The sequence below is a fragment of the Centropristis striata genome, chromosome 18 (assembly GCF_030273125.1).
Source record: "Centropristis striata isolate RG_2023a ecotype Rhode Island chromosome 18, C.striata_1.0, whole genome shotgun sequence".
NCBI classification, from domain to species: Eukaryota; Metazoa; Chordata; class Actinopteri; order Perciformes; family Serranidae; genus Centropristis; species Centropristis striata.
The window spans coordinates 31,509,755-31,520,438 of NC_081534.1; the positions used below are offsets into that span (position 1 = coordinate 31,509,755).

At 40.7% G+C, this 10,684-nt stretch overlaps 2 protein-coding genes across 2 annotated transcripts; both read left to right on the forward strand.

The window, feature by feature from the left end:
• The first annotated feature begins 583 nt into the window (after window positions 1-583).
• On the forward strand, window positions 584-2,164 carry LOC131990687 (E3 ubiquitin-protein ligase TRIM39-like). The gene is made up of 2 exons (XM_059355797.1): window positions 584-1,795; window positions 1,973-2,164. The coding sequence occupies exons 1-2, from the start codon at window positions 584-586 to the stop codon at window positions 2,162-2,164; spliced, it is 1,404 nt and encodes a 467-aa protein (XP_059211780.1).
• A 4,564-nt stretch (window positions 2,165-6,728) lies between these two features.
• On the forward strand, window positions 6,729-8,242 carry LOC131991464 (E3 ubiquitin-protein ligase TRIM35-like). The gene has a single exon (XM_059356919.1). The coding sequence runs from the start codon at window positions 6,729-6,731 to the stop codon at window positions 8,127-8,129; it is 1,401 nt and encodes a 466-aa protein (XP_059212902.1). The 3' UTR covers window positions 8,130-8,242.
• The last annotated feature ends 2,442 nt before the right edge of the window (window positions 8,243-10,684 follow it).

A 10,684-nucleotide genomic window follows, 5' to 3' on the forward strand; every position in this document is an offset into this window, starting at 1 on the left:
GGGCTTTTGTTGTGAAGGGTGGTGCTTTTATTGTGAAGGGTAGGGCAGGTTTGTGGCAGTAACCAGTAATCTCACATTCAGACTCCAAGAGAGAAAAATTCATTCTGTCATTTGGTTTCAGAAACTTTTGGCTTTTAGTAGATTTGTGTATTTTGTGCGATTGTATGGCAGCACTTGTCTTGGAAACACAGAACTTGTTTTCATTCAGAGATCTGCAGCTCAGAGTTATTCACCAGTTTGGAATGAGATTCAACCTGATGAACTGTTAAAGCTCCGCCCCTCAGCTGACTCACCTGAGAGAAACCAGGGGACAGGTTGTTATTCTGCCTCACTGAGATGAAGAGACACACACATTCTTTCTGAGAGACGGACGATAAGATTCAGCTTCGGACTAAAACCTCCACTTTGACTGAAAGAGGAAAACTTCAGGAGATTACTGGTAATACTGGAACAGCTCCACTTCACCCAGCTGCTGAATCCACAAACTGAACGACAGTTTTACAGGAAAGTAAAGTAACTTTGAGAGAACAGGGAGTGGCTGAGCTGTTTGTCTGCTGTGTTTTCAGCTTCGCTCAGAGACTAAATGGCTTCCAGATTAGAGGACGATCTCTGCTGTTCTGTCTGCCACGACATCTTTAAAGATCCTGTCGTCCTGTCATGCATCCACAGCTTCTGTAAAGACTGTCTGCAGAGCTGGTGGACGGAGAAACAGACCAGAGAGTGTCCAGTTTGTAAGAGAAGAGAGTCAAGGGAACCACCTCTGAACTTTGCGTTAAAGAACCTGTGTGAGAGTTTCTTACAGGATAGAGATCAGAGAGCTTCAGAGGCTCTCTGCAGTCTGCACTCTGAGAAACTCAAACTCTTCTGTCTGGACCATCAGCAGCCAGTGTGTCTCGTCTGCATAAACTCAGAAAAACACACCAACCACACATTCAGACCCATCAATGAAGCTGCACAACAACACAAGAAGAAACTTCAGGAAACTCTGGAGCCTTTAAAGGAGAAGTTAGAGGTTTTTGAGGAAGTTAAAGTGAAGTTTGATCAAACAGCAGAACACATTCAGGTCCAGGCCCGACACACAGAGACGCAGATTAAGGAGCAGTTTAAGAAGCTTCACCAGTTTCTAGAAGAGGAAGAGGAGGCCAGGATGGCTGCACTGAGGGAGGAAGAGGAGCAGAAGAGTCAGATGATGAAGGAGAAGATGGAGGCTCTGAGCAGAGAGATAGCAGCTCTTTCAGACACAGTCAGAGCCACAGAGGACGAGCTGAGAGCTGAACACGTCTCATTCCTGCACAACTACAAGGCTGCAGTGGAAAGAGTCCAGCAGCGCCCCCTGCTGGAGGATCCACAGCTGCCCTCAGGAGCTCTGATAGACCAGGCCAAACACCTGGGCAACCTGGCCTTCAACATCTGGAACAAGATGAAGGACATGGTCTCCTACAGTCCTGTTGTTCTGGACCCAAACACTGCTGGTACAGAACTCATCCTGTCTGAAGATCTGACCAGTTTGAGACGAGAAGAGAAACAGCAGCTTCCTGATAATCCAGAGAGGATTGTTTATCCCTGGTCTGTTCTGGGCTCTGAGGGCTTTAACTCAGGGTCTCACAGCTGGGAGGTCGAGGTTGGAGACAATATAAGCTGGCAGCTGGGTGTGTTAGCAGAGTCTGTCCAGAGGAAAGGAGACATAGAGTCTGGATTATCGGGAATACAGTTCTATAAAGACAAATACTCATCACATTCACCACCAGGTGAAGGAACTGCTCTCAGAGTGAAGAAGAAGCTCCAGAGGATCAGAGTGAATCTGGAGGTTGGAGACAGTAAAGGCTGGTCACTGGGTGTGTTAGCAGAGTCTGTCCAGAGGAAAGGAGACATAGGGTCTGGATTATGGACTATAGATTTTTATAAAGATAAATACTCATCATGGTCACCATCAGATAAAGTCACTGCTCTCGTAGAGCAGAAGAAGCTCCAGAGGATCAGAGTGAATCTGGACTGGAACAGAGGAAAGCTGTCGTTCTCTGATGCTGACACTAACACACACATACACACCTTCACACACACTTTCACTGAGAGGATGTTTCCATATTTTGGGAACAAGGATGATGATCTCCCACTGCAGGTTTTACCAGTGAAGGTCTCTGTGGCTGCAGGACAACAGAAATAGACGATCAGCATCGTTCTGTTCAAGACGTCCTGAAGTCTTTGAGGAACATGTGACTATGTTGTCCTTGTGATGTTTTTTTTTTCTCCGTCAGTGTGAGGAAATTATGTCATGATGATGTCATGGTGATGTGACATCAGCAGAATCAACAACTCGGATCAAAGAGCTGTCAATCTGGCAGGCGTCTCTGTGGTTTCCTGTTCGATTATTGATCAAATCTTTCAAGGTAATTCTCTGTAAAACTTAATTCTCATTGATTGTTTTTTCTTTTATTGGTGTTTGAGGGTGTTATATAACAAAATATTGTCAAATAACAGAAAACAACAAGTTATTTTATAGATAATTTCTTTAAAATAACAGATATAAACAGCTAATAGCTGTATTTAAATCTATCTATAGAATAACTAAAGTGTCTTTACTTTAATTCGAAAGTAAGTACAAACGTACTATTTTTTTGTCTTTTTACATTTTTTTGTGATTTCTTTTTATATTTTTTATGATAGATTTAAAGTTCTACTGTAAGAAAACTCAGCAATATGACATACATTTTGTATTTTTACATAGAATTAACTGTCATTTAACATTCCAGACCATAAAGCAATTTAATAATACTGTTAAAAAAAAAAATCTTTCCCATTGTTTTAATCAACAGATTTCTACTTTCATGGTCTGGTTAATATTTGTAATTAAAGTTATTAACTTTATGGCATTTGCACTGTTCATGCATGATTAGGCTTTTATTGTGAAGGGTGATGCTTTTATTGTGAAGGGTGGGGCAGGTTTGTGGCAGTGGGCGTGGCGTCATGTACGGCGGCTGACAGTAACCAGTAATCCCACATTCAGACTCCAAGAGAGAAAAATCCATGCTGTGATTTGGTTTCACAAACTTTTTACATTTCACAGATTTGTGTATTTTGTCCAATTTTATGGCAGTTTATTTTAAGAGTTGAGAAAGCCCCTTATTGTGAATCTAGTGTGTCAGCCATCCATCCTCTGAATGCTCCAGGTCTCTAGTCTGAATGCTCCAGGTCTCTAGTCTCTGAATGCTCCAGGTCTCTAGTCTGGATGCTCCAGGTCTCTAGTCTCTGAATGCTCCAGGTCTCTAGTCTGGATGCTCCAGGTCTCTAGTCTGAATGCTCCAGGTCTCTAGTCTGAATGCTCCAGGTCTCTAGTCTGAATGCTCCAGGTCTCTAGTCTGAATGCTCCAGGTCTCTAGTTTGTGGTTGTAAAGTTTCATGAGGCTGTGATTATCCTAGAGGTCACAGCAGCTCATTTTATACACTGAGCTCAAGTTTCACTCACTAACATCATCACACATGAAGAACATTGTGCTCATTGAATCCACAAGAGTCTCAGCTTTACACTCAGACCCCATTTATGCAGCTCACAGACTGTTTAGGGACCCCAGGATGCACAAATACTCAAATAAAATAGATAAAAAATGCATTTTTGCTTTGTTTTGCATGTTATCAGCATTTTATCCGTAGACATGTCCGTAAAGAAGAGGCTTGTTTGGTTTCAATAGAGCATATTTTCATTCAGATATCTTGAGGTCAGAGGTCAAGGGACCCCTTTAAAATGGCCATGTTTGTTTTTTCCCCCTTAAACTTTGTAGCGTGTTAAAAAAGTGTCAATGTGTTTATTAAATGCCTGCAGTTGTTAACGTGTATATAATATTCAATACTTCTCATAGGCAATGAGTTGCATATATGTTGTATTTTTGTTGCTTTGTTGTCAAACGTTTTGCCTCTCTGTCTATTTTATTCATGTCTGAGTCAAAGTCCGCCCCTCCTGATGCCCTGAGAGAAGCTCTGCACTACTTCTATTTTGTCATTTTCCCAAAGAGTTCAATAGAGCTGCAGATGGGTTTACATTATAGTCAAAAGGCTAAAAGGCCATTAAGATGTTTGTTGTGAGTAGTGTGTTGATTTATATAGATATGAATGTGTACAGATGGGTGTAGGTGTAAACTGTTTATATAGATTGTGTAGGTATAAAAATTAAAGGAAATTGAAAGCCACACGAGGGTGGAGGGTGGGGGGTGGGATGGGTCTTTTATTTATTTCTTTATTTTTACTTTATTTTATTCTTCCTTGTCAAAAAAAAAAAGTCATTATGCTTGTACGGTGTGTCTGTAAAGTTATGCATTTGTTCATGTTCCTTTTGGAAAATACGACTTTCAATGTAACAAACTGAAGATGCTTGCTGTACACCATAAACATACTGTAAGAGCTTCTGTTAATAAAAACAAATCTTTGAAAAAAAAATTGTACGGACTGATTTGCCAAATCTTTTTTATTAAGTCTTACCTTACACACTTACAGTAAAAAATCATTTAAGACTTATTTTACAGATAATTTGTTTAAAAATACGGATAATATACAGTAAATCTCTGTATTTGAAATATGTCTATATATCTGTAGAATAACTAAGGGTTTTAATATGACTAAGTGTAAATTTTGCTGCCAGATTTTTCCATGATTTTCTTTTTGCAATAAATTTAAAGTTTCACTGTAAGAAAACACAGAAAGTGGCCTTAATTTTACTTTCAGCAATATGATGTGTATTTTAACGTAGAACTTCACTGTAATTTAACATTCATGACCATTAAGCAATCGAATAATATTGCAAAAGAAAACATACAATGTCCCATTGTATTAATTTACAGATTTTAACTTCTATTTTATGGTATTACTTGGAATAAGAGTAATTTCGTTTATTATAGAATTTGCCTTTAACAAGAAAAACCCTGTAAAATAATACTGTACATTTCTAGAAAATGACTGCTTATAATTTTTACAGTGTAGTCCAGTATATTTCCATATCAGCCAGTTTTCTCCAGAGCTGGTGGAGACCAAACCCGGAGCTTAAAGAGGAGCGAACTTCATCAGGTGGACACAAACTGAACAACTCCACATGAATCTAAATGCTGCTCCACGTCTGCTGGATGTGAAAACTGTTTGCGAACAACTGTAAAAACGTTATAAGGTGATATGTCAGAGCCTTATGTGTCGTGTAAAAAAATTTGATTTAAGCAACTTTAACATACTGAAGCTGTTCTTCAGGTCTCCGTTGGCCTCAGAGAACTCTGTGGAGTTACTTATTGCCTCGGGGGAAGAGGGAAGACGTCCGCTGTTAGCCGACCAGGTCTGCGCTCAGCACGGAGTCACGTTATAGGAACACCGGCAGGTTGGAGAACGGGGACACAACCGCCAGGACCAGAGGGAACGGACAGGTAGAAACACCTTGTCAGGGCTGGAACTTCATCACCGCTAGCCGACTTTCTTCTGTGCTAACATCCCACCGCACGCGCTAGCTTGCGCACCGCAAGCAATGCGCCGGTAAAGGATGTCAGCCACCGTAACCGATTCTCCCTCTGTTACCGGCAGGTTGGAGAAGCTTGTTCTTGCCCGCTGTTAGCCAGCTTTATGTCTCCGCTCAGCACGGGTCCACCGCACAGCTCGTTAACTCAAGAAGCCGTGAGCAATACGCCAACGCTGAGAACACAACCACCGGGACCAGAGGAGATTGACAGGGAGAAACACCTTGACATGGCTGAAACAACATCACTGGTAGCCAACTTTCGTCTGCGCTAGCATCCCACCGCACGCGTTAGCTTGCGCACCGCAAGCAATGTGCCGGTAAAGGATGTCAGCCACCATAACCGGGAAGCACTCTCCAACTGAAGCACCGTCACTGGGATTACCAGAGACAGGGCAGAAACAAACACAGAAACAAACAAAGAGAAAGGGAACAGCAATCAAGGGAGGCTGCCCGTAGACAGACGCCCAACTTGCTGCCTTGTTATGGTAAGTTGATACAATGCTGCCCCCCATACACTTTTCAAGATTGTCACACACACACTGCACCCTGACTCAGGTGCAGATCAAACAATCACTGATTGCACGCCAACACAGACAGACGATAAGATTCAGCTTCAGACTAAAACCTCGACTTTGACTGAAAGAAGACAACTTCAGGAGATTACTGGGAATACTGGAACAGCTCCAGTTCAACCAGCTGCTGAATCCACAAACTGAACGACAGTTTTACAGGAAAGTAAAGTAACTTTGCCCCCCCTCATACACAGACACATTATTGAAGAAAAGAAGAAAAACGAAGATTCACCAGATTTATGTTTCTCAACTACATACTCTCTGACATCACTCTGACATTATTTCTGTGTGTATATAACAATTATTAACCAGTTTGCAATGAGACTTTGGAATGAGTCCTGGTAAACTGTTAAAGCTCCGCCCCTCAGATGACTCACCTGAGATAAACCAGGTAACAGGTTGTTATTCTGCCTCACTGAGACGAAGAGACACACACACTCACACATTCTGAGAGACGGACGACAAGATTCAGCTTCAGACTAAAACCTCCACTTTGACTGAAAGAGGACAACTTCAGGAGATTACTGGGAATACTGGAACAGCTCCACTTCACCCAGCTGCTGAATCCACAAACTGAACGACAGTTTTACAGGAAAGTAAAGTAACTTTGAGAGAACAGGGAGTGACTGAGCCGTTTGTCTGCTGTGTTTGCAGCTTCATTCAGAGACTAAATGGCTTCCAGATTAGAGGACGATCTCTGCTGTTCTGTCTGCCACGACATCTTTAAAGATCCTGTCATCCTGTCATGCATCCACAGCTTCTGTAAAGACTGTCTGCAGAGCTGGTGGACGGGGAAACAAACCAGAGAGTGTCCAGTTTGTAAGAGAAGAGCGTCAAGGGAACCACCTTTTAACTTTGCGTTAAAGAACCTGTGTGAGAGTTTCTTACAAGAGAGAGATCAGAGAGCTTCAGAGGCTCTCTGCAGTCTGCACTCTGAGAAACTCAAACTCTTCTGTCTGGACCATCAGCAGCCAGTGTGTCTCATCTGCAGAGACTCAGAAAAACACACCAACCACAGATTCAGACCCATCGATGAAGCTGCACAACAACACAAGAAGGAACTTCAGGAAACTCTGGAGCCTTTAAAGAAGAAGTTAAAGGTTTTTGAAGAAGTTAAAGTGAAGTTTGATCAAACAGCAGAACACATTCAGGTCCAGGCCCAACGCACAGAGACACAGATTAAGGAGAAGTTTAAGAAGCTTCATCAGTTTCTAGAAGAGGAAGAGGAGGCCAGGATGGCTGCACTGAGGGAGGAAGAGGAGCAGAAGAGTCAGATGATGAAGGAGAAGGTGGAGGCTCTGAGCAAAGAGATAGCAGCTCTTTCAGACACAGTCAGAGCCACAGAGGACCAGCTGAGAGCTGAACACGTCTCATTCCTGCACAACTACAAGGCTGCAGTGGAAAGAGTCCAGCAGCGCCTCCTGCTGGAGGATCCACAGCTGCCCTCAGGAGCTCTGATAGACCAGGCCAAACACCTGGGCAACCTGGCCTTCAACATCTGGAACAAGATGAAGGACATGGTCTCCTACAGTCCTGTCATTCTGGACCCAAACACTGCTGGTACAGGACTCATCCTGTCTGAAGATCTGACCAGTCTGAGACGAGGAGAGGAACAGCAGCTTCCTGATAATCCAGAGAGGATTGATCATTATTCCTGCTCTGCTCTGGGCTCTGAGGGCTTTAACTCAGGGACTCACAGCTGGGAGGTCGAGGTTGGAGACAATATAATCTGGCAGGTGGGTGTGTTAGCAGAGTCTGTCCAGAGGAAAGGAGACATACGGTCTGGATTATGGAGAATAGTGTTCTATGAAGATAAATACTCATCACATTCACCATCAGATAAAGGAACCGTTCTCGTAGTGCAGAAGAAGTCTCAGAGGATCAGAGTGAATCTGGACTGGAACAGAGGAAAGCTGTCGTTCTCTGATGCTGACACTAACACACACATAAACACCTTCACACACACTTTCACTGAGAGGATGTTTCCATATTTTTTGAATGATGATAAGGATGATCACTCACTGCAGGTTTTACCAGTGAAGGTCTCTGTGGCTGCAGGACAACAGAAATAGACGATCAGCATCGTTCTGTTCAAGACGTCCTGAAGTCTTTGAGGAACATGTGACTACGTTGTCCTCGTGATGTTTTTTTTCTCTGTCAGTGTGAGGAAATGATGTCATGATGATGTCATGATGATGTAACATCAGCAGACTCAACAACTCGGATCAAAGAGCTGTCAATCTGGTAGGCATCTCTGTGGTTTCCTGTTCGATTATTGATCAAATCTTTAAAATGAATTCTGTGTAAAACTTAATTCTCATTGATTGTTGTTGTTTTTTCTTGAATTGGTGTTTGAGGGTGTTATGTAGAAAATACTGTCAAATAACAGAAAGGAACCGTAAGTTGTTTTACAGATAATTTCTTGAAAATACAGATAATGAAGAGTTAATATCTGTTATTTATATATATATATATATATATATATATATATATATCTGTCGAACAACTGAAGTGTTTTGACTTTAATTGGGCAATAAGTGTTTCACAAACTTTTTACTGTGTGATGATTTCTTTTTACCTTTTTTTTTACGTTAAATTTAAAGTTTTACTGTAAGAAAAAAAAATGTTTCCTTTATTTTACCTTCAGCAAAATGTGTTTTTTGTAATTTTGCATGAAATTAACTGCCATTTAACAATCAAGACCATTCATCAATTTAATAATACTGTAAAAACACAAAAAAATAATTTGTCTCATTGTTTTAATTTACAGATTTCAACTTCCATGTTCTGGTTAATATTTGTGAATAAAGTCATTAACTTTATGACATTTGCACTGTTCATGAATTATTGGGCTTTTATTGTGAAGGGTGGGGCAGGTTTATGGCAGTGGGCGTGGCTTCATGTACGGCGGCTGACAGTAACCAGTAATCCCACATTCAGACTCCAAGAGAGAAAAATCCATGCTGTGATTTGGTTTTACAAACTTTTGACTCTTCGCAGATTTGTGTATTTTGGGAGATTTTACGACAGCAGTAAATAATTAAGATGCAAAATTTCCGTAGGTTGAAATATCCTAACTGCACTGTCACTTTTTTAAAAGGCTTAAAATCTCAATCACAGACTAAAACAACTCAATAAAATGGTTTTGTGCACAGAGCGATTGGACTATTCTTATCAGAACGTTCTCTTACTTTATCCTTTATAATCTGTGGAGAGTTTTCAAACTAAAAAGTGCTTCAGAATAATTAAATATACAATAGATTCTTTAAAAACTGCATGACTCCTACAGAAGGTCAGGACCACTTATAAATTTTTGTTTGTGCCGAACAAATAATTTAAAAATGGGAGAATGTGGCAAATAAGACATGTAAGAATGAACCTTTATTTGCAAGTGGTTCTTGCATGAGGCCCAATTTATTATATTTATGTGGTTTATATTTATATTTATTGTGCAAATGTAGTTTTTGCAGCTTATTGATAACATTTATTGTTTATAATTTGTTTTAATCTTTCCTATTTTGTACTGCAACTTCTGCACAGCTATTTCCTCGGGATAAATAAAGTCATATTTTATCTTATTTTTTGGTTGCTCTGTATTAAGATTTTTATTCTGCAAAGGAACAAGTAAATATAGTTGCCAAATGAATCAAGTGAAGTTAAAAAAAAATGGAAATTAGAAAAAAAAGAAATACTAGAAATGTACTTGCTTACAGTACTAGAAGTAAAGAGAGAAGGGAGGAGACGAGGAGGTGAAGAAGATGAGGAGAGAGAAAAAAGAAGAAGAGGTGGAGAAGAAGGAAAGAGAGAAGAAATCACATTTCATCCTCATGTACTGCAGCATCTTTTGAAACTTTTAGAAACTCCACTAGAATTTGAAATAAAGTTCTGTCTGGCTGAAACATGAATCTGTAAAGATGGAGACAGAGAGAAAAATCCATGCTGTGATTTGGGTTCAAAAGATTCAGACATTTTGGAGATTTCTGCAAGAATTGCATTTTTTGGCGGATGGCTTGCATTTTTTGGCCGGAGCTCTTGTGTTGTGTTTCCTGCTGAGAAAGCCTCTTATTGTGAATCTAGTGTGTCAGCCATCCATCCTCTGAATGCTCCAGGTCTCTAGTTTGTGGTTGTAAAGTTTCATGAGGCTGTGATTATCCTAGAGGTCACAGCAGCTCATTTTATACACTGAGCTCAAGTTTCATTCACTAACATCATCACACATGAAGAACATTGGGCTCATTGAATCCACAAGAGTCTCAGCTTTACACTCAGACCCCATTTATGCAGCTCACAGACTGTTTAGGGAGCCCTTTGCGGACTATTATCTCACATGAAAAAAACAGCTTTCCAGTCATACCTGATTTATGCAGCTCACTGTTTAAGGAGTATGTACAAATAATCAAATCCACCATTTTTAGCTTATTTATATGCATGGAATCAGCATAAAGTGGGCATGTATGTAAAGAGGAGACTCATGGATACCCATATAACCCATTTTCATTCACATATCTTGAGGTTTTAGGTCAAAGGACGGCTTTGAAAATGACTATTTGGGCTCATTGAATGCACAAAAGTCTCAGCGTTCCAGTCAGACCCGATTTATGCAGCTCACAGACTGTTTAGGGACCCC

Excerpts from the sequence above, each read along its gene's own strand:
- LOC131990687 (XM_059355797.1), top strand. The coding sequence starts at position 584 with ATGGCTTCCAGATTAGAGGACGATCTCTGCTGTTCTGTCTGCCACGAC. Across the intron at positions 1,796-1,972 it reads AGAAGCTCCAGAGGATCAGA|AGGATCAGAGTGAATCTGGA; the intron begins GTGAATCTGGAG and ends AAGAAGCTCCAG.
- LOC131991464 (XM_059356919.1), top strand. The coding sequence starts at position 6,729 with ATGGCTTCCAGATTAGAGGACGATCTCTGCTGTTCTGTCTGCCACGAC.